At 45.3% G+C, this 24,571-nt stretch overlaps 2 protein-coding genes across 6 annotated transcripts in view; both read right to left on the bottom strand.

Moving 5' to 3' along the window:
* LOC137421326 (uncharacterized) overlaps positions 1-7,047 on the bottom strand; it is a 147,748-nt gene extending 140,701 nt beyond the window's left edge. For 3 of the 4 annotated variants that reach the window (XR_013624178.1, XM_078782295.1, XM_078782252.1), the window contains exon 1: positions 6,642-6,838. The gene's annotated coding sequence lies outside the window, so the exon portion shown is untranslated. Of the gene's footprint in view, positions 1-6,641 lie in introns of all 4 variants that reach the window. The other variant, XR_013624176.1, reaches the window with a different exon arrangement.
* Positions 7,048-13,832: 6,785 nt separating this feature from the next.
* Positions 13,833-24,571, bottom strand: part of LOC137418274 (tetraspanin-18-like) — a 36,916-nt gene continuing 26,177 nt past the window's right edge. For both annotated transcript variants that reach the window (XM_078770889.1, XM_078770890.1), the window contains 4 exons: positions 16,590-16,688; positions 16,241-16,408; positions 14,399-14,482; positions 13,833-14,270 (listed from right to left, as the gene is read on the bottom strand). In XM_078770889.1, coding sequence (XP_078627015.1) covers positions 14,223-14,270; positions 14,399-14,482; positions 16,241-16,408; positions 16,590-16,688 — 399 coding nt within the window. In that variant the 3' untranslated portion in view covers positions 13,833-14,222. The remainder of the gene's footprint in view (positions 14,271-14,398; positions 14,483-16,240; positions 16,409-16,589; positions 16,689-24,571) is intronic.

Here is a 24,571-nt window from a genome sequence, read left to right on the forward strand (position 1 = left end):
GCTGTTGAATACAGAAAATGAATGGGTTGGCAACAAAGAGAGTAACCCAGTTTTAGGACCGGCAGAGAAGATAATTGAGAAGGAAGTTGAGGAAGCGACAAAAGCAATGAAGACCGAACTTGAAATCCCATCCCGCTAACTTGAAAATCACAACAAACCCAATTTGTTATAAATGTTCATTTTTCATTAATCATCCACTTTCTAAACTCCCCCCTTGCCCCTCCCCTCCAAATCTCCCCCATTGCCCCTCCCCTCCTAAACTCCCCCCTTGCCCCTCCCCTCCAAATCTCCCCCCTTGCCCCTCCAAATCTCCCCCCTTGCCCCTCCAAATCTCCCCCCTTGCCCCTCCAAATCTCCCCCCTTGCCCCTCCCCTCCAAATCTCCCCCCTTGCCCCTCCCCTCCTAAACTCCCTCCTCACCCCTCCCCTCCTAAACTCCCCCCTGCCCTTCCCCTGCTAAACTCCCCCCTTGCCCCTCCCATTCATAACTCCCCCCCAGCCCCTCCCCTTCAAATCTCCCCCCCAACCATCCCTCCCAAATTCTCCCTCCTCCCACCTCCTTCTCAAAGCTGCATCCTCCCCACTTCGTCTCCCTTCTATCTCAGACCTCCACCTCCCCCAACCTTCTACTTTCCTCTGCCCCCCCCCCCCCTCAAACAACCCCTCACTGTGCCTCATCCCTTCACCATCAAACCTTTCGTCCTCCTCATCCTTCCCTTTCTTGTAACTCTTCTGTAATCTCTGACACACTATCAACTGCTCTTTCTACCTCCCCCTCTCATCCTTCATCTGACCCTACCCCTCCCCTCCCCTGTCCTGCACCCGATGCTCCCCATCTCTCCTCATTAACGGTATGGACCTCAAACATCTGGGGCCTTTGCTCAAACCTGATTGATCTCTCCATTCAGGTTGCTTCTGACGATCCATTCTTGATCTGCTTAACAGAAACTTTCCTCCTTCAAGATGTCTCTGATTCCTTAATATCTCTTCCTGGTTACTCCCTCCTCCGGTACGATAGACCTGAGCGTCATCCTGGTGGTGGGGTGGCTATCTTTATCAAAAACTCTCTTCCTCACTCTCCCTGCACTGCCCTCTCTCCACCTCACCCCCAGGAGTACCTCTGGCTGCGGCTTCCTCTCCGCTCCCACCTTTTGTTCATATGTGTTCTGTACCGTCCTCCAAACAGTGATGACTCCATTTACATTTCACTGTCGGACAACATGACCAACTTCTATCAACTCATCCAAACTCTCTCTTCCTCATATGTGGCGACTTCAACTGTCATCATGCCAGCTGGCTGGGTGTGGGTTCATCTCTCACCAGCCATTGCACCTCAGCAAAGGACTTCTGTGACTCACTGGGACTGACACAATCTGTCAATTTCCCGACCCGGATCTCAGTCAATGGAGTATCTTCTCTTCTGGAGTTGGTTATGACAAACTTCCCTGCAAATGTCTGCAAATGTCATTTCTGATCATGTGCTTGTTAAAGTGGATATCTCTCTGACCATTCTCAGAGAGCCTCCTCAGCGCCAACGAGTCTGGCATTTCACTCAGGCCGACTGGCACGGGCTGCAAGCAGCCATCAATCACCTGGACTGGTCTCCCATCTCTACCGCCTCTGACATCAATTCTTCCTGGGAATTCTTCCAAAGCAAACTGCTCTCTCTCATGCACAGATTTATCCCATCTCGTCTTCAGTTGTCTTACCCTCCCTCCCGTCCATGGTACACTGAATCTTGTGGTGAGGCAGTTGCCCTGAAACAACTTGCCTTTGCCTCTTGGAAGGCAAATCCAACTGAAGGCAATCTCAGTTCCTTCCACCAAGCTCGAAACAAGTGTGTCTACCCTCAGGAGTGCCAGGAAGCACTATCTTTCCACACTCAAGATTGAACTCTCAAACCTGTCTCCTTCCTCCAAATCCTGGTGGCGTCTGGTCAAATCCGTTTCTGGTGTTTGTTCCCCCTCCATCCCCTCCCTTACCTCAAATGGCTACACAGTTGACACCGCACGTGACAAAGCCGAATGCCTCAACTCTGTGTTTGCCTCAAAATCTTGCGTCCCAAACCCATCTCTCTCTGTTCTCACCTTACCCAGTCGAACCCAACTGCTCCTGGACTCTGTGTCCTTCTCTCCTGACAAGGTGGAGAAGTTTTTGTCAAACCTAGACTCTGATTCTGCAACTGGACCAGACGGCATCAGCCCACGGGTCCTAAAATCCTGCTCTGCCGCTCCATCTCACCCTCTCTCTGTTCTTTTCACCCTTTCTTTTGCTCAAGGTCATTTGCCAGCATCTTGGAAATCAGTAAACATCACCGCTTTATACAAAAAATGTGCAAAAACAGATCCTTGCAACGACAGACCAATCAGCCTGCTTCCAATTATCAGCAAAGTCATGGAATCCATCATTGCTTCGGATATCAAATCCTTCCTCTTCTCCAATGGCTTGATCTCTGATCATCAATTTGGATTCAGACCAGCTCATTCTACTCTGGACATGTTGCTTCTGCTGTCTCAACAATGGATGGAGGTCCTCAATGCCAAACAGGAAATCAGAGCTGTCTCACTTGACATATCACGTGCCTTCGATACGGTCTGGCACACAGCTCTGCTCACCAAACTCTCCTCCTATGGTATCCATGGAAATCACCACTCATGGCTTGCAGACTTCCTCTCTGGTCGTAGGCAACGTGTGGCCCTGAATGGATTTCTCTCATCTCCCCTTCCTGTTCTGGCTGGAGTTCCCCAACGTAGTGTTCTGGGCCCTATGCTATTTCTGGTCTTCATCAATGATCTCTCCGACTCTCTGGAAAATCCTCTCTATCTCTTTGCTGATGACTCCACTATCTGCCGCTCCATTCGTCATCCCTCAGATCGGCAGTCTGCAGCCTCGTCACTCTCTGCAGACCTGGACAAAATCACAGACTGGTCAAACAAGTGGAACACGTCTTTCAATCTTGACAAATCTCACACTCTTACAATGTCTCTCCGAAAGGACCGACTGGAAAACCCTCCCATCTACTTTCTCAACAATCCTCTCCAAGAAGTTCTGTCGCTCAAGCTTTTGGGTCTCACTATCTGCCATGATCTTTCTTGGGAAAACCACATTTCCAAGCTGGCCTCCAAAGCCAGTCGCCGACTGGGCATGCTCCGTCGTGCGAAGTCCTTCCTTGGCACTGCTCCCCCAGCTCTCTCTCTGTGCTCTGTCCCCCCCAATATTCCTTCAGGTCGCACAAGATCTGCCTGCAACCCTCTTATGGTTAAACTGCCAAAATCTAAGCTCTCTGCTCACCTTCACTCTTTCATTCCCATTTTCTCCCGCCTCTGGAACAAACTCCCCCACTCCCTTCAATCCCACTCCTCCCTCCAGGTCTTTAAAACAGCTGCCCACCACCATCTCTTATCTTCCCCCATCCAAAACATTGATCTTTTCTACCCCCGCTAATTAGCCCCAGATACACTTTTTTTTTTCTTTGAAATTCAAACTTCTTTCCTGGAAGTCCTTGCAGTGTTCATATGTTTTATACCTCTCCCACCTCCCCCCAAGCCCTCCCCCTCCCACATTTCCCCCAATGTCCTGCTCTCAAATGTTGTGTTTGTGTCCTTCCCCCTCTCTCCCCATCTTGTCTACCGCTCCCCTTATTTTTTGTGTTTTATGTGTCGGTTTGACTTTTTGTGTGATTAATGTTAGCTCTTTCATGAGCCTCGATCTTGTATACAAAAAAAAAAAAGAAGAAGTACAAAAGCAGGAGGGCCGATGGGAGTTGTGGGAGATATGTTGAAGGCAGCAGCAAGTTGGGGTGTGAAGAGAATGACAGAGATCTGTAATCTGGTGGTGAAAGAAGGCCACATTCCAGTGGATTGGGAACAGAGTACCCTTGTCCCTCTATACAAGGGGAAAGGTGACCCTCTGGACTGTGGCTCGTATCCAACGATAATTATTGGAGCATGCAATGAAGGTATTGGAAAGGGTGTTGGAGAGGAGGATAAGGAAGAAAGTGAAGATCGAAGAAATGCAGTTTGGATTTATGCCAAGAAGAGGAATGACACATGCGCTTTTTATTGTAAGGCAGTTGCAGGAGAAGTACACGGAGAAGAGGAAGAAGTTGTTTCTTGGGTTTGTTTATCTGGAGAAAGCATTTGATAGGGTTCCATGTGAAGTAGTGACATGGGCATTGAGGAAGTTAGGAGTGGAGGAATGGTTGATGAGAGTAGTGATGGCAATGTACGAGAGAGAGCGCACAGCTGTAAGGACGAAGGACAGGAACAGTGGTGAGCTTGAGGTGAAGGTGCGAGTGCATCAGGGGTCAGTATGAAGTCCACTACTGTTTGTAGCTGTGATGGAGGTGCTTGCTCGCAATGTAAAGGAGTGTTTATCGTGGGAGTTGGTGTATGCAGATGATCTGGTGTTGATTGCGGAGAGTATGGATGGACTGACGGAGAAGATGAATAAGTGGAAGGAATGTATGGAGACAAAAGGTCTGAAGGTGAATATCGGAAAGACGAAGGTGATGGCAAGTGGTAAAGCATGTGGTGAGGTGGAAAGAACTGGGAAGTGGCCGTGTGCTGTGTGCAGGAAGGGTGTCGGAGTGAACTCAATTCAATGTACAATGTGCGCTGAGTGGGTTCATCAAAAATGTAGTGGTCTGAGAGGGTCATTTACCAGTGTGGCAGCTACATTCAAATGTAAGGTGTGCACAGAGGGAGCTGCAGATGGAGGAAATGTTGAGTTGGATGTTGGAGATGGCGTGAAGCTGGAAGGAGTGAAAACATTTTGCTGCCTAGGAGACATGCTGAATGGAGAAGGTGGATCAGACTCGGCAACGGTTGCTTGAGTGAGATGTGCATGGAAGAAGTTTCGGGAACTGAGTGGCGTGCTGACGAGGAGGGGAGTGTCGTTGAAGCTGAAGGGAAAGGTGTATGCTGCATGTGTGAGAAGGGTTATGATTTATGGGAGCGAGACATGGGTAATGAACGTGGAGCAGCAACGAAGGCGGGAAAGGCGAATGGTTCGGTGGATGTGTGGAGTATCGTTGAGAGAGAGGAAAACAAATGATGAATTGCGAAAAATGATGTGAATAGAGCCTGTGATGGATGCTGTGAAGAGGAACAGGTTGAGATGGTTTGGTCATGTGTTGAGGAAGGATGAAAGTGACTGGTTGAGAAGAGGGATGGAAATGAATGCAGAAGGAAGTAGAGGACGGGGAAGACCGAGAAAGACTTGGCCAAAGGTGGTGGAAGAAGAAATGCGGGCAAGGGGGTTAACACGGGGAGATGCAGAAAATAGGGCAAAATGGAGAAGATTGTCATGGGGTCTGCAAGGCTAACCCCTGCTCCAGCAGGGAAAATGGCCTTAAAATACCTGTTGTGTTGTTGTTGTCTTTGGACGAAAATATCAATTCAATTCTAATGTCATAATTTATTTATCAATGTAATAATTTATCAGTCATAATTTATCAATGTCATAATTTATCAATGTCATAATTTATCAATGTCATAATTTATCAATGTCATCATTTATCAGTCATAATTTATCAATGTCATAATTTATCAATGGCATAATTTATCAGTCATAATTTATCAATGTCATAATTTATCAATGGCATAATTTATCAGTCATAATTTGTCAATTCCATAATTTATCAATGTCATAATTTATCAATGTCATAATTTATCAATGTCATAATTTATCAATGTCATAATTTATCAATGTCATAATTTATCAGTCATAATTTATCAATGTCATAATTTATCAATGTCATAATTTATCAATGTCATAATTTATCAGTCATAATTTATCAATGTCATAATTTATCAATGTCATAATTTATCAATGTCATAATTTATCAATGTCATAATTTATCAGTCATAATTTATCAGTCATAATTTATCAATGTCATAATTTATCAGTCATAATTTATCAATGTCATAATTTATCAATGTCATAATTTATCAGTCATAATTTATCAATGTCATAATTTATCAATGTCATAATTTATCAGTCATAATTTATCAGTCATAATTTATCAGTCATAATTTATCAATGTCATAATTTATCAGTCATAATTTATCAGTCATAATTTATCAAGCACGCATTTTGTTTTTTACCGTGCACGAGTACCTGCATCCCAGGTATGTGAACCGCTAATTATAGTTATTTTATGATACAGAACAGAACAGATGACCACGTGTGGACCATATCTAGAAAGCTATTTTCGTTTGTAAAAAGGGAAACTGCATAAAAACATTTTATTCATTCAATTTTCTTTGCCCTGTCAAGTTCTGGAGCCGGGAGCAAATGCCTCAATTCCTCATTTATAATCCTCCATTTCCACGTCGCGTCACAGTATATCCTGCTACGTCATCACGTGCACTCGGAACGTCCCTCGATGTGACACACAAAGTACGTACCGGTATTACCTGTGGGGAATTCACTTTATATTACACGTTCATCAATTACATCACAATATCTGCAGCACAAAGTAACTCACGTTACAGTTATTAGTTTACAATCCGAGAAGGAACAATGAAAGTAAAAAAAAAAAGAAAAGTAAATACTAAAATAGGCTAAATAAAGAGGAAAAGGTTTCCCTTGAACACGGTACCGGTATATAAGAAAATCACGTCATCGACTCGTACTCACCGCTAAAGATTGTGAAGACTTCGTCCAGTCTGATCGGTGTCCCGTAAGTTGTTAAACTTAAATAATAAGTTCAATAATAAGTTAAAAATGGCGCGTTTCATCAGCACAATTATTAATATTATTATTATTATTATTATTATAATTATTAACAGGCGACACGACAATTGGGCGTTCTTGATCCACTCGGGCGTCACCAATAACCATGATAAATGGTCCCGCGGGTAAAATGAGTGAAGACAGGCCGCGAAGGCTTAGGTAGGCCGCTGAAGACAGGCCGCGAAGGCTTAGGTAGGCCGCTGAAGACAGGCCGCGAACCCCAACAGCACTGGCACTGGCAGTCTGGCACTGGGGCGGAGCTCCCTCCGTCCGGCACGTCATCCATATCGGGGGCGGAGCTCCGTCCGGCACGTCAATCCATATCGGGGGCGGAGCTCCGTCCGGCACGTCAATCCATATCGGGGGCGGAGCTCCGTCCGGCACGTCAATCCATATCAGGGGCGGAGCTCCGTCCGGCACGTCAATCCATATCAGGGGCGGAGCTCCGTCCGGCACGTCAATCCATATCAGGGGCGGAGCTCCGTCCGGCACGTCAATCCATATCAGGGGCGGAGCTCCGTCCGGCACGTCATCCATATCAGGGGCGGAGCTCCGTCCGGCACGTCATCCATATCAGGGGCGGAGCTCCGTCCGGCACGTCATCCATATCGGGGCGGAGCTGCGTCCGGAGCTTCAGAAAGTTTTTGCTGCATAAAGTCCATCCATGGGACAAAACTGAACAGCTCAAACATGAGTACGTGTGAACCAAGAGCCAATACTACAAGCCCGAACCACAACGTACGAAATGAAAAAAAATCCCTCTAATTATTCTTAAAATACATAATTTTGTCGAAAAACGGTGACTTTTTATTGAAAAGGGGATTCTGTTTTATGTGTGTATACATGTGTATGTGTGTATGTATGTATATGCGTGTATGTATGTGTATGTATGTGTAAGTATTTATGTGTATGTAAGTATATATATGTATGTATGTATATGTGTGTGTGTGTGTAAATGTATATGTGTGTGTATGTGTGTGTATGTATGTATGTATAATGTATATGTGTGTGTATGTGTGTACGTATGCGTGTGTATGTGTATGTATGTATGCGTGTGTATGTGTATGTATGTATGTATGTGTGTGTATGTGTATGTATGTATGCATGTGTATGTGTATGTATGTATGCGTGTCTATGTGTATGTATGTATGCGTGTGTATGTGTATGTATGTATGCGTGTGTATGTATGTATGCGTGTGTATGTGTATGTATGTATGCGTGTGTATGTGTATGTATGTATGCGTGTGTATGTGTATGTATGTATGCGTGTGTATGTGTATGTATGTATGCGTGTGTATGTGTATGTATGTATGCGTGTGTATGTGTATGTATGTATGCGTGTGTATGTGTATGTATGTATGCGTGTGTATGTGTATGTATATGTATGCGTGTGTATGTGTATGTATGTATGTGTGTGTATGTGTATGTATGTATGCGTGTGTATGTGTATGTTTGTATGCGTGTGTATGTGTATGTATGTATGCGTGTGTATGTGCATGTATGTATGCGTGTGTATGTGTGTGTATGTATGCATGTGTATGTGTGTGTGTGTGTGTGTGTGTGTGTGTGTGTGTGTGTATGTGTGTGTATGTATGTCTGTGTATGTGTATGTATGTATGTGTGTGTATGTGTATGTATGTATGCATGTGTATGTGTGTGTGTGTGTGTATGTGTATGTATGTATGCGTGTGTATGTGTATGTATGTATGCGTGTGTATGTGCATGTATGTATGCGTGTGTATGTGTGTGTATGTATGCATGTGTATGTGTGTGTGTGTGTGTGTGTGTGTGTGTGTGTGTGTATGTATGTGTGTGTATGTGTATGTATGTATGCATGTGTATGTGTGTGTGTGTGTGTGTATGTATGTGTGTGTATGTGTGTGTGTGTGTGTGTGTGTGTGTGTGTGTGTGTGTGTGTGTGTGTGTGTATGTGTGTGTATGTGTGTGTATGTGTGTGTATGTATGTGTGTGTATGTGTGTGTATGTGTGTGTGTGTGTGTGTGTGTGTGTGTATGTATGTATGCGTGTGTATGTGTATGTATGTATGCGTGTGTATGTGCATGTATGTATGCGTGTGTATGTGTGTGTATGTATGCATGTGTATGTGTGTGTGTGTGTGTGTGTGTGTGTGTGTGTGTGTGTGTGTGTGTGTGTGTGTGTGTGTGTGTGTGTGTGTATGTATGTGTGTGTATGTGTATGTATGTATGTGTGTGTATGTGTATGTATGTATGCATGTGTATGTGTGTGTGTGTGTGTGTGTGTGTGTGTGTGTGTGTGTGTGTGTATGTGTGTGTATGTGTGTGTGTGTGTGTGTGTGTGTGTGTGTGTGTATGTATGTATGTGTATGTATGTATGCGTGTGTGTGTGCGTGTGTGTGTGCGTGTGTGTGTGTGTGTGTATATATGTGTGTGTATATGCATGTGTGCGCATGTGTGCATGTGTGCGCATGTGTGTATCTGTATGTTTACAAACTCTCTCTGTCCAGTTTAATATTTTATCCAAAATACAATCTCCACACAGTAAAGTCGTGAATTATGGAGCTGCCATTCAAATCCTCAATTTTCATCCAGTTCACTTGAAATTTGAATAGAATTTGCACATCCGCTTAGTGACTTCAACCATCAACTATTTTTCGGACCAACATAGGTCACAAGGTCAACATAGGCCAAAGGTCAACAACCATTTCAAATTTCTAAAATCCTCAATTTCCATCCGATTGACTTGAAATTTGAATGGGATTTACAGATCAGCAAACTGAATTCAACCACCAACTATTGTTTGAGGTCAACATCGGTCAAATTTCAAAAATTGTCAATTTTCATCTGATTAAGTTAAACTTTGAAGACGATTTGCATGTCAGGTCACTAAAGTCAACCACTAATTATTTTGAGGTCAAAAGGATGCTCCACTGAGTGGCATTCGACTTTGTTCTGTTTTGCCAAGTGTCGCTCTGTGAGTGATTTTTCATTTGTTTATTTGTCTGTTTGTTTGTCCGTTTGTTTGTTTGTCCACACAGAAAAAATATGATTTTCTCTGCAACCGTTCGTCCGATTGACAGTAAATTGTGACCATAAGTGCAACTCAACCTGTAGAATATTTTAATGATAATTATGATGTCATAGGTCACGTGGTGTGGGCGCCATCTTGGAAAAACCGAAAACTTTTGCACCTATCTCCGAAATCGCTGCCTAGAAAGAATTGATACATGGCTCATTGTAAAGAACTCTCCATGGGGAATAAAATATCTTAATGATGATGTAATAGGTGCCTCCATTATGACGTCATAATTCGACAAGTACAAAACCTCATCCGATTAAGATGAAATTTCTTGAGCGTCATCTTGGGATAAATTGGTGGGGACAAAAAATAATTATGATGTCATCGTTCACGTGGTTCGGTCGTCATCTTGGAAAAAACAAAAAAATTCACACCTCTATATCTCCAAAAGCGCTGCATAGGAAAAATTGAAGCATGGCTCATTGTAAATAACTCTCTACCTGGAATAAAATATGTTAATGATGATGTTATAGGTGCCTACATCATGACGTCATAATTAGACAAGTACAAAACTTCATCCGATTAAGATGAAATTTATTGAGCGTCATCTTGGGATAAATTGATGGGGGGAAAAAATAATTATGACGTCATCGGTCACGTGGTTCGGCCGCCATCTTGGAAAAACCGAAAACTTTTGCACCTATCTCCGAAATCGCTGCCTAGAAAGAATTGATACATGGCTCATTGTAAAGAACTCTCCATGGGGAATAAAATATCTTAATGATGATGTAATAGGTGCCTCCATTATGACGTCATAATTCGACAAGTACAAAACCTCATCCGATTAAGATGAAATTTCTTGAGCGTCATCTTGGGATAAATTGGTGGGGACAAAAAATAATTATGATGTCATCGTTCACGTGGTTCGGTCGTCATCTTGGAAAAAACAAAAAAATTCACACCTCTATATCTCCAAAAGCGCTGCATAGGAAAAATTGAAGCATGGCTCATTGTAAATAACTCTCTACCTGGAATAAAATATGTTAATGATGATGTTATAGGTGCCTACATCATGACGTCATAATTAGACAAGTACAAAACTTCATCCGATTAAGATGAAATTTATTGAGCGTCATCTTGGGATAAATTGATGGGGGGAAAAAATAATTATGACGTCATCGGTCACGTGGTTCGGCCGCCATCTTGGAAAAACCGAAAAAAATCTCACCTCCATATCTCCAAAAACACTGCATAGAAATAATTGAGACATGGCTCATTGTGAAGAACTCTCCATGTGAAATAAAATATGTTAATGATGATGTCATAGGTGCCTCCATTATGACGTCATAATTTGACAAGTACAAAATTTCATCCGATCAAGATGAAATTTCTTGAGCATCATCTTGGGATAAATTGGTAAAGAAAAAAAAAGATGACACCATCTGTCACGTGGTTCGGCCGCCATATTTGTTTTATGACAAAAGCCTTCAAAACCACTGACAACATTTCCTGGCGAGGGTCTGCAATCTCCGATTGCTTTCTTGTTACCCTGCGCTCGCGAAGCGAAAGGCAGGGTTAAGCATTCGGGTATGTACGTACGTCGTACGTACATGTCTGCATTTTGAAAATTCATTTTCTCGGCAACCGTTGGTCCGATTGACATGAAATTTTCACCATAGGAGGGCCTCCTCCTGTAGAATATTTCAGTGAATATTATGACGTCACAGGTCACGTGGTACGGGCGCCATCTTGGAAAAAACAAAAAACTGCACCTCTATATCTCAAAAACCGCTGCACAGAAATAATTGAGACAGGTCTCATTGCAAAGAACTCTCCATGCGGAATAACATATGTGAATGATGATGTCATAGATGCCATCGTTATGACGTCATAATTCGACAAGTAAAAAACTATCCGATCAGGATGAAATTTCTTAAGCATCTTCTCGGTATAAATTGATGCAGAAATAAAATTATGACGTCGTAGATCACGTGGCTCAAACGCCATATTGTTTTCAGTGAGAAGCCTGAAAAAACACGAAAATCAAATTTTCTCCAAGACGACAACAGATCGAGGCCAACCTTTGCAGGCAGAATCGCATACCCATGACGAACAAAAAAGTCAGCGAGCGTGACGTCACGCGTCACATTTTTTTGTTTTTTTTGTTTTTTTGTATACAGAATCGAGGCTCGTGAAAGAGCCAACATTTATCACACAAACAAATCAAACAGACAAACAAACAAAGTATATAAAAAGGGGAGCAGTAGACAAGATGGGGAGAGAAGGGGAAGCACATAAACACAACATTTGAGAGCAGGGACATCGGGAATGTGTGGGGGGGGGGGAGGAGGAGAGGGCTTGGGGGGAGGCGGCGTGGGAAGGGGGGGGGAGGCAGGAGAAGTATAAACACAAGGACACCAGGGACTTCCAGGAAAGAAGTTGGTATTTCAAAAAAGTGGATTTGGGGTGAAATTAGCGGGGTAGAAAAGATCAAGGTTTTGCATGGGGGAAGATAAGAGATGGTGGTGAACAGCTGTTTTAAAGACCTGGAGGGGGGAGTGGGATTGAAGAGAGTGAGGGAGTTTGTTCCAGAGGCGGGAGAAAAGAGGAATGAAGGAGTGAAGGTGAGCAGAGAGTCTTGATTTTGGCAGTTTAACCAAAAGAGGGTTGCAGGCAGATCTTGTGTGACCTGTAGGAATATTTGAGGGACAGAGCCCAGAGAGAGCTGGAGGAGCAAGGCCGGAGAGGAGTCTGTAGAAGACAGAAAGACCACCAACCTGCCTGCGATGAGTAAGTGAAAGGCCCTCGGAGGTAGCTTCATCGCGGGAGATTCCAATGATTCTGAGTTATGACTGATTCTGAGTTATGATTCTGAGTCTGAGTTATTCTGAGTTATTCAGAGTTATGACGTTTTTAAGCATAAACTTTTAAAACCTAGTTCCTCCCTCATTTTTGATCCTATCGAGGGGAAACTTCACAGATGTGTTCAGCATATCAGTCTGCTAAAATGACCTTTTGGAATTTGCGATAGGTGACGTGGTTTGGCAGATATAAATAATTAAGCGAAAATATTTTTAAAATTATAACTCTTGAACCGCTTCATTGATCAACATGAAACTTTATATTATAGTCCAGGTGAGGAATTGTAACAAGTGTGCAAAATTTCAAGATGATTGAATGTACGGTCTGGCAGCTAGAAGTTGTTATTGCGTGAAGAGTGGAAAGAGTGAGTGAAGTGAGTGGGCATGGAATTAATTATCACACTACACATGACGAGCAGGCAAAGTACGGAGCGACCTCACAGGGTCATTTTGGCCTCAAATAAAATTCTGATTCCAGATTTGTCAATCACTGAAGTATATTAACACACGACCAACACAGATTTCGTGAAATTCCGACGATTTTTGATGGAAATATAACATTTGTGTCTGCATTTCAGTAAAGTAAAGTGTGCCGTGTCAGCCATATGGGGAATAGGTGTTGTTAACGATGACGTCATTGGTGCCATAATTATGACGTCAAATTCGACAGGGACAACGCTTAGTCTGATCAGTTTGAAATTTAATTGAGCATGATCTATGCAACAATTATTTAGAGAATATAAATTTATGATGTCATCACTCACAAGGTCTGGCAGCCATATTGGATAAAAAAAAAAGAAACGTTCAAAAATAGAAGAGTTGGCTCACACCAAGTTGACTGTGCAGGGTAAGTATTCTATGAATACCATCTAGTTTGTTAATGTCTTTCCCATTCTTTGTAAATCCTGACAATAATTGATCACTTTCTGGGTATTTTTGTGAAGCATTTTCACAACTCGTGAAAGTTTGTTCATGATACCAAAAAAGTGAGACTTCAGATCTGATTAAAACGGTGTTTTTGGGACACTTCTCCCCAGTCTCGTTGTACGGATCAACTGTCGGTGAAACTTTTCCACTCTGATCCTCCGTTCCCAAACTAAATTTCCAATAGTTTGAGTTACTTTTGTTTTCATCATTTTCTAATTGAGATGGATTTTAATTTATGACTTTTGTAGTTTTAGGGATTAGTTTTGAGATTTAGCGAAAGCGAAGGAAATCAATGAGACACACGACCCAATCACTGCTCCACATAGACATCTGTGTCTGACCTTGTTTCCTTACATTTTACATGTCAAACAATTTATAATCACCTTTCATGAAATGTTTGGAGATCATGTACAAAAACTTTCATTTAAAGTTGATTTAATACATTCTCGATGGAATATCGTTTACCAGTTTGATTAAAGGAGCTTGATTGTTGAAAATAATTCAACGATAAACAAACCAGAAACACAAAATTGAATTAGTAATTGATGTCTGGAGAGAAGAATTTATAAAATTATTGCAATTCAGTTTATCTGCAAATCAAAACTGCATGCTGTCCTTCAGCTTGTCCCGTTTCATTCATCTTCTCCGGGTCGAACTCCGTGATCTTTGTCGACATCAAGTCTGACGATGCCACCCCAAGTTAGTTCATGCCGTGCAGAAGGGACATAGCTGAGGCCATGGCAAGTACCTGCAGGCAAAAAAAAGACTCCGTGAACTAAAGATACAAACTCCTGAATATGCACGTTTTGTGGTACAGGAAAGTTGTACATGTAAAATGTCTGACACTGATCGGCGAAACGATGCTTTGATAATAACCTCGATAGTTAGGATTGCAGCCCCCACGCCTCCCACCAGGGACAGCGATGAACGTAGAGTCTTGCCCACAGCGATGTAACATCCCTGAAAAAGAAGCCAATGATCTTTGTGTGATATTTCCTTTTCGTGTAATTGATTTTTATGGCTCCGCGGACAAAATCGCCTGAGACATTATGTTTTCGGGTTGTCCATCCGTCTTTTAAGCATTCAATGGGGTTCCACGTGAAGTAGTGACATGGGCATTGAGGAAGTTAGGAGTGGAGGAATGGTTGATCAGAGTAGTGATGGCAATGTATGAAAGAGCGCGCACAGCTGTAAGGCCGAAAGATGGGAACAGTGGTGAGTTTGAGGTTAAGGTGGGAGTGCATCAGGTGTCAATACTAAGTCCACTACTATTTGTAGCTGTGATGGAGATGCTGGCTCGGAATGTAAAGGACGGGTTACCGTGGGAGTTGTTGTATGCAGATGATCTGGTGTTGATTGGGGAGAGTATGGATGGAATGAAGGAAAAGATGAACAAGTGGAGGGAATGTATGGAGACAAAAGGTCTGAAGGTGAATATCGGAAAAACGAAGGTAATGGCAAGTGGTAAAGCATGTGGTGAGGTGGAAAGAACTGGGAAGTGGCCGTGTGCTGTGTGCAGGAAGGGTGTCGGAGTGAACTCAATTCAATGTACAATGTGCGCTGAGTAGGTTCATCAAAAATGTAGTGGTCTGAGAGGGTCATTAACCAGTGTGGCAGCTACATTCAAGTGTAAGGTGTGCACAGAGGGAGCTGCAGATGGAGGAAATGTTGAGTTGGATCTTGGAGATGGCGTGAAGCTGGAAGGTGTGAAAACATTTTGCTACCTAGGACACATGCTGAATGGCGTAGGTGGATCAGACTCGGCAACGGTTGCTGGAGTGAGATGTGCATGGAAGAAGTTACGGGAAGTGAGTGGCGTGCTGATGAGGAGGGGAGTGTCGTTGAAGCTGAAGGGAAAGGTGTGTGCTGCATGTGTGAGAAGTGTTATGATTTATGGGAGCGAGACATGTGTAATGAACGTAGAGCAGCAACGAAGGCTGGAAAGGGTGGAAATGCGAATGGTTCGGTGGAAGTGTGGAGTATCGTTGAGAGAGAGGAAGACAAATGATGAATTGCGAAAGATGATGGGAATAGAGCCTGTGATTGATGCTGTGAAGAGAAAACAAGTTGAGATGGTTTGGTCATAGGTTGAGGAAGGATGAAAGTGACTGGTTGAGAAGAGTGATGGAAATGAATGTAGAAGGAAGTAGAGGACGGGGAAGACCGAGAAAGACTTGGCTGAAGGTGGTGGAAGAAGAAATGTGGGCAAGGGGGTTAACAAGGAGAGATGCAGAAAATAGGGTAAAATGGAGAAGATTGTCATGGGGACCGCAAGGCTAACCCCCGCTCTATTAGGGAAAATGGCCTTAAAATGCCTGTTGTTGTTGTCCATCCGTCTGTCCGTGATCGGTTTTTGTTAGCACGATAACTTGAGAACAGCTGAAGGGATCCAAGTCAAACCTGGTGTCGGTATGTATAATGAGGTAGACATGAACTGATTAGATTTTGGAATCATGAGGTCATAATTCAACAAGTACCATGCTTAGTCTGATTCAAAGTGCTTGAAAACAAGAGCCTTTCCACTTGCCTCCATGCACTCGCATTTGGAAGATTTAAAGACATCTGCAGGTAACATCAGTTGAACTAACGTCATGAAGAAAGGAAGTATGTGTGGATGTGTTTGTGGCCCTAAATTGTGATTGGCTTACAGTCAAGGCCTGGTCAAGCTCTCAAAGCATTTGAAATGGTTTGCGAGCTTGATGAGATCACTTCACTCACCTGTCTGTGGAAAAACCCAGGTTCGAGGCGTTGACAGCGTGCAGCGTCGATTGCTGCACCCGACAACTGTGTGCAGCAAACGTTGGGAACCACATTCCCTCCAGCAGCGCGTGAGAAACGCGAATTGTGTGCAAAATCTGCTGGGCCGGAAGCGCCGCAACACTGCAGCTGTCATGGAAATGAAGGGCGAACTCGAGTGAATCACTTGACACACAACAAAGTGTCCATCAGAGCAATCACAGAGCAGATTACAACTGATCAATAAATTCATCCAAATTGTGAATACAAGATATACCCCTTCCCAGCCTCTGGACCTTCACCTCCCCTTCGTTTGCCCCAATGTGCTTACGGTCGTCATAATGGTGTTCCAGGCCCGGTTGAATATGTCCGTGCCGTTGTCTCCAACATAACGTCTTCTCAGTTGATTGCGGAAGAATTCTTCTGTGAGCTGCAGGGCGAGACAAGAATGACCCAGGATTTTGGAGACAAGGAGCTGCACCTGCACTTACCAAATAACATCTGCATGGTAAACCACGGAACAGGCTTCAGCAGTGCTTTTTCTAGTTGTTATGGTAACTACCTTGCATCGCGACGTGTAAAGGAAGGTCCATACATATCAGTGGGATCAGGCTGTGTTGGAATTCCAAAGGTCAACATCGGCCGAATTTCTAAAATCTCCAATTTTCATCCAATTAACTTGATATTTGAAGAGGATTTGCATTTAATTCAACCACAAACTATTTTTTTAAGGTCGAATTTGTTTCATGGATTTCGCTCTGCATGACATCTTTCTTGTTTGTTTGTTTGTTTGTTTGTTTGTTTGTTTGTGAACAGGATATCTCAAAAGGTTGTGGACAGATTCGGATGAAATGATTACATTTTGGTGAAGAGCTGGATCCGGATACTCTATTTTTTTGTGATTGTTTCACCATACAGAGATAGGGCCAAAACGATATATAGCACGATATTTCAAAACGTTGTGGACGGATTCGGACGTGGTTGAGTGGATGAGTTGTATTTTTTATTTATTTTTTCTGTTTCCAAGATCGAAGCTCGTGTTAGAGCAAACATTGATCACAAAAAGACAAACTGGTGTTTGTTCCCCCTCCATCCCCTCCCTTACCTCAAACGGCTACACAGCTGACTCCGCACGTGAAAAAGCTGAATGCCTCAACTCTGTGTTTGCCTCGGAATCTTGTGTCCCAAACCCATCCCTCTCTGTACCCACCGTACCCAGTCGTACCCAGCTGCTCCTGGACTCTGTGTCCTTTTCTCCTGACAAGGTGGAAAAGTTTCTGTCAACCCTCGACTCTGATTCTGCAACTGGACCTGACGGCATCAGCCCACAGGTCCTAAAATCCTGTTCTGCCGCTCTTTCACTCGCTCTCTCTGTTCTCTTCACCCTCTCTTTTGCTCAAGGTCAACTACCATCTGCTTGGAAATCAGCCAACATCACCGCTTTGTACAAAAAAGGTGCAAAAACAGATCTTAGTAATTACAGACCAATCAGCCTTCTCCCAATTATCAGCAAAGTCATGGAATCCATCATTGCTTCGGATATGAAATCTTTCCTCTTCTCCAATGGCTTGATCTCTGATCATCAATTTGGTTTCAGACCAGGTCACTCTACTCTGGACATGCTGCTTCTGCTGTCTCAACAATGGATGGAGGTCCTCAATGCCAAACAGGAAATTAGAGCTGTCTCCCTCGATATATCATGTGCCTTCGATATGGTCTGGCACCCCGCTCAGCTCACCAAACCCTCCTCCTTTGGTATACATGGAAATCTCCACGCATGGCTGGCGGACTTCCTCTCTAGCCGTAGTCAACGTGTGGCCCTGAATGGGTTTCTCTCATCTCCTCTTCCTGTTCAGGCTGGAGTTCCCCAAGGCAGTGTTCTAGGCCCTGTGCTTTTTCTGGTCTTCATCAATGATCTCTCCGACTCTCCTGAAAATCCTCTCTATCTCTTTGCTGATGACTCCACTCTCTGCCGCTCCATTCCTCATCCCTCAGATTGGCAGTCTGCAGCCTCCTCACTCTCTGCAGACCTGGACAAAATCACTGACTGGGCAAACAAGTGGAACATGTCTTTCAATCTTGATAAATCTCACTCTCTTACGATGTCTCTCCGGAAAGACCGACTGGACAACCCTCCCATCCACTTTCTGAATAATCCTCTCCAAGAAGTTCTGTCACTCAAGCTTTTGGGTCTCACTATCTGCCATGATCTTTCCTGGGAAAACCACATTTCAAATCTGGCCTCCAAAGCCAGTCGCCGACTGGGCATCCTCCGTCGTGCGAAGTCCTTCCTTGGCACACCTGAGCTCCTCCCCACATACAAGGCTTTCATCCGCAGCTCAATGGAATACTGCTCTCCCCTCTGGGCTGGTGCTCCTGCCTCACACCCAGCTCGTCTTCACGCTGTTGAAACCAAAGCGTTCAGAATCATTGGAATCTTCGGTGATGAAGCTACCTCCGAGGGCCTTTCACTTACTCACCGCAGGCAGGTTGGTGGTCTTTCTGTCTTCTACCGACTCCTCTCCGGCCTTGCTCCTCCAGCTCTCTCTGGGCTCTGTCCCCCAAATATTCCTAAAGGTCGCACAAGATCTGTTTGCAACCGTCTTATGGTTAAACTGCCAAAATCAAGACTCTCTGCTCACCTTCACTCTTTCATTCCTCTTTTCTCCCGCCTCTGGAACAAACTCCCCCACTCCCTTCAATCCCACTCCTCCCTCCAGGTCTTTAAAACAGCTGTTCACCACCATCTCTTATCTTCCCCCATCCAAAACCTTGATCTGTTCTAACCCCGCTAATTTCACCCAAAGATCAAGGTCTTTCCTCTTTTTCCTCTTTTTGGAATCCTCTTTTTTGAAATACCAACTTCTTTCCTGGAAGTCCTTGGTGTACTTGTGTTTATACTTCTCCCACCCCCCCCCCCCCCCATCCTTCCCACGCCGCCTCCCCCCAAGCCCTCGCCCTCCCACACATTCCCGATGTCCCTCACAAATGTTGTGTTTATGTGTTTCTCCTTCTCTCCCCATCTTGTCTACCGCTCCCCTTTTTATAAACTTTGTTTGTTTGTCTGTTTGATTCGTTTGTGTGATAAATGTGAGCTCTTTCACGAGCCTCGATTATGTATACAAAAAAACTGACACATAAAACATAAAACATAAGATAAAGGGAGCGGGAGACAAGATGGGGAGAGAGGGGGAAGCACACAAGTACAACATTTGAGAGCAGGGACATCGGGAGATCTGTAGGAGGGAGAGGGCTTGGGGGGAGGAAGCACGGGAAGGGGGGGGGGGTGTGGAAGAGGTATAAAACACATGGACACTGCTAGGACTTCCAGGAAAGAAGTCGGAATTTCAAAAATGTGGATCTGGGGTGAATTAACGGGGGTGAAAAAGATCAAGGTTTTGGTGATTATATTTGGTGATCAAGGTTATAGGTGACAAGAACAAGCTGATTCGATTTTCGTTCAGGTCCGAATCTGCAGATCTGACCTATCAGTGGGATACAATTGAGCCTGGCGTAGGTATGCACACTACTGAGAGCCGTTCTAGTTTGTTACTGTACGAGCAGTATTTCACATTGTTTTTATTTATTTGATAAATGTAGTAATTATTTTGTTTAGACATGGGCAAGCGATTTAAAATATTTCATTTTCAGGAGAAAACTTTTGTGTGTGTGCTCGTTTTTTTATATTGTTACAGATCGCGGTTTAGATGTTATGGTGACCGAGCGGTGGTGTATGACCGCGACCTAACAGGATCCCTGACTCACCCGATTCACCCAGGACTTTGGCCGGATCGCACCACAGCTAGTCAATAGGGAAAAGACAAAGGCGACACGGATGTGAAGAAGAAAAAGAAGACAAAAAGGTTGGAAATGCTACTGAATTTATTTACTATTTACACACATAAGTAAAAAGGAGCAATCAAGTTTATTTACAACACATAAGACGCAGGTGACACAGTGCAAATTTTAGCTTACCTACAGACTTAATTAAATACCCAGGGACAGAACAAACAAAACAAACTCACGTATACAAGAAGGGTGGAAAGGCAGGAGGTGGATGGATGGAGGGAGAGGAAAGGTCCAAGGGGGTCCTGCAGCTCAACCGGCGCGTTTAGCAGCCGCCGTTCCTTTACGGTCCTGCTCCAAACCGCCGTTCAGGCCCCCTTTGGCTGTTCTTGCTGCGGCGGCCTCCGCTGCGTTCCCAGGACTTGTCTGACTCGTTGGTCCACACCCTCAACTCTTTCTTGGTCCCTCACTCTTTACCACCGACTCCTCACCGCAACCAACGCAACCACTTGACCACCACCTCTACTGACTGACTCTTCACCACTCTTCACTTGACGACCGACTCCCTCTGGCAACCGACTCAGACCAACTCACACTCACTTCCGTTTGCGCCTTTTATAGCGCCTCCAGCGATTACGCCGCCGGCGTTTTGGACACGCCCATCGGGGTGCTCACCTCGGCCCTGGTTGGTCGCGCGACCCTCGGGCTCCGCCCTGGATGACGACGGGCGGGCACGCCCCTCTTCCCCTCTATGATGAGGTGGAGACACGCCTTTCTTCCCCGACTCGAGCCTCGTGGTCAATGGCGGTTATTGGAGGGGAGGTGATTGGGAATCGAGGGCTCAGCAGTGACGAGAGGGGATGTAATATGGAAATGGAGGTTTTGGGGATGGGAAGGAAAGGGAGATTTTGGGGATGGGAAGGAAAGGGGATCTATTTCTTTCACTGGTGCAATGGAGTATTTCAATTAATGGAAGACACAGCCTTACACTAATACACATAATAAGGATATAACTGTCAAAAAAAAGATATATCGTGTCCTGCATGTATGTTTTATGGACTAACTACGGGAACGCCCTTTGACCTTTATACAACCACAAACGGAGGGAGGAGGGGTGATATTTTCCAACAACCTTTTACAACAACATTTTACCACAACAATAAAATAAAAAAACATTCTCATATCCACAACACTGCACCCTCCTCCCCTTAGGCACGTCCCGGGCCTATAACTTTTACCTTAGTGTGGCACGTAGGTGTAGTTCCCTCTACTTTTAACCTGACCCTGAGTGCGACAGTTTTAAAACATAAATAAATGTGTCCCGCTGCTCCATTGCACCCTGCCTAACAGACTTACGCCCACAGTTAACCGAATTGCGGAATGGTCTTCAAACTATACACTGACGGTGGGAAGCATTATTTACAATGACGCTATTTTTATTTACAAAACTAACCCAGGACCTGTGATTGTTCTTTCTGGGGGGGAGACAGTCTGCTCTGCATCGACGCACCATGAACGCACCCAAAAACGCACCAATACAAGCACCCAAGCACCAATCGGTGCAGTCACCATAGTTCCTCAGTGTTCCATAAAAATAAAATCAACAACCCCTAACCCTGCAGGTGATCTCTTGCTCTTCGGCTCCCTCTGCTGGTTATTATTATTTGTTCTTCCAGATGTTGTCATTCTTTTGCTTTGCTTACTGGCGGCCTATTTGTATTAAAACTTGCACCCAATGTGTCCTTTTTATTTATTTTATTTATGGCCCACAGGGCCGACTAGTGTGGTTCACCTGTGGGGCATCGGTGCCCTGTGGCCAAGGTCCACCAGCAAGATTTCAGGCCCTCATGGCCGGTTCCAGCAGAGGGGCCATGCCCCAACCCATGGGGTCCATAAGTGGTGCTCGGCCACAGGCATGTGGTCCATAATGTGGTGCATCGATGCAGACAGCTGGTTCTGGGAATTTCGGGCACACAATGGCCGACCCACGCACGCTCCCCTCGGCACCCAATGGCGCACAGGTCATGTGGGAGACAAAAGGGGAAAGACAATTGAGCGAGGGGTAAGGTCACAAGGGTACACATCAATAAGGCAATGCAAGGCGAAATGCGTACGGAGGGCGAAGTGAGAAAGCTCGTCCCTACCGTACGTCACCCCCCTGTCACCTACCCTACCCTTGCCCTTACCCCATATGTACAAAAATCTACACATTTACAAATTCGTCACTACTGTCACGTCTTCCCCATATTTCCCCTATACCAAATTCGTCTCCACAATCCCTCTACTTCAAAATTTGCCATCACCAAATTCATCATCAATCCTCATAAGGAGGCAGAGATGGAATTACGCACAATGTCACACCCACGTCATGATGCGTCTCACAATCCAAACATTTGCACAGTAAAAAATAAGTAAACATGGCATGGTGCGGAGTACCTGTCACCTCAGGTGAGTGGATGCAGATGGTGCGAGGAGATCCTTCATCCTAACTATCCTCTAAATGATTTTAACACACTTTACACTACCCGGGGTCTCTCCCTGCCAATCCATTTGCCAACTTACACTATGGGTTCTAAAAACCAATTCCCATTGACCAAACTGTGGTGCTTCTCAATTTGGGGTCTCACTCCCCCGATTCATCTCCCGGTGCCCTCGCACAATTTCTGGGCCGCGACGTGTAGCTCTCCCAGCAGGTCTACCCACCTGCACACCTCCACCACTGTAGTTGCCACCCGAGCTTACCTGCTCCTCACCCTAACCTATCTAACTGGGGCAGGCCCTCTCCTGGCTCTGTCACCCCCTGGTGCCCTCTGGCACTGGGCTACCCGGGTCCGTCCTCCGGATCCTCGGGCCCCATCCACAACTACCGGCTCCCAGAGCCCACCTGCGGCCTCACCTGGCCGACATCCTCACAGTGGTGGAGTGCCCAACCAACTACACACACTAACAGGCTACACGCCCAGCCATTTCCACAACACTAATGCACCCATCCAAAGACCATTCTTTCACCCGCACCACAGATGCCAATATCCAACCACAATTTACCTATACCCTCTACCTAACACTTACACTACCCGCCCCGGGTATCCGTGATGGGGGTACACTCTTCCCCCATTCACACCTTCGCACCATCCACTCCACTCCACAATTTCCACCACACTCACTCCACGACCATCCATTCCTATACTCCATACCATTTATTCCATACACCTGTCGTTCATTCACCTGTCGTTGCACACCTGTGCAATCCTACCTGGTGCCACCTGCACCCTCCTCCTCTTCCTGGACCATTTGGTCAACACAACACGCAATCACCACTACTCCCTCATACACTGCTCCACACACCTGTTCAGTTGCACACCTGTGCAATCACACCTGTTCAATTCTCAAACACACGGCATCATCTCAGCTAACTACTCCCCTCTGAAACTTGCGCTTCCCAGTCGTCCCTTTAAACTATTGCGCTCCCACGTCATTATAATCCACACTAATCTACCTGCATCCCCACTACAGGTATCAGTCACTAACTAACCTTAACGTTACCTAATGTCATCTTCGCTAGATCCCTCCCAATATCCTAACCCACCCGGGCTAGTTTTCACTGCCATACACCCCATAATCTATAGCTCCTTTGCCCCACTCGTGAGGGATGACAGAGTTGCCATCCCACCACATCGGGGCATCTCTCACTACCATCCCCCCAGTCCTCTGACGCTACGAGCCCCCGTCGCAAGAGGTACTGGGTCCTGCCTCGGCATCTAGAGCCGAGGCGATCCATGAGGGCGCCTGCTCGCCGGCATGTCTTATCCGGTCGGCATGGACGATCCGAGGGGGGGTCCGTGGCCCCATTTTGATCTTAATGACCACGTCACAGATTTGCGACAGGACGACTCCTGGGCCTTGCCAGGGGGAGGTGAGTTTTGGGCACCTTCCCTTCCGCCTCCGGGGATTAAAGAACCAAATCTTCATCCCCGGAACGTATTGACTCCCCTGGCTCCGGTCGTCGTACCTGCGCTTCATCTTGGCCCCCGCCAGATGGAGCTGGCGGCGGGCGAAGGCATGGACCCGCTCCATGCCTTCCTCCAGGTGACGTGCGTAACCCTCCCTCGGCGGTGTGTCCGTGGTGTCTGGCACGGGACCGCATAGCAAGTCGGCGGGAGCCCGTAACTCCCGCCCATACATAAGCAACGCTGGACTGCATGCGGTGGCCCCGTGCTGGCTAGTTCGGTAGGCCATCAACAGGTACGGGAGATGTTCGTCCCAGTCATCCTGACGGGTGGTGGTGAACAATGCCAGTTGTTGGATCAATGTTCGATTGAACCTTTCCACCATCCCGTCAGATTGTGGCCGCAAGGGCGTGGTCCTGGTTTTTCGAATTGACAGGAGTCTGCACACATCTTTTAGTAATTGACTTTCAAAATTTCGACCCTGATCGGTGTGCAGCTCCTGTGGAATCCCGTGCCGACATACAAATCCTTCTACGAAGGCCTGTGCTACCACCCCTGCTTCTTGGTTGGGGAGGGCATA

The sequence above is a fragment of the Myxine glutinosa genome, chromosome 1 (assembly GCF_964187855.1).
Source record: "Myxine glutinosa chromosome 1, kmMyxGlut1.1, whole genome shotgun sequence".
In the NCBI taxonomy this organism is placed as follows: Eukaryota; Metazoa; Chordata; class Myxini; order Myxiniformes; family Myxinidae; genus Myxine; species Myxine glutinosa.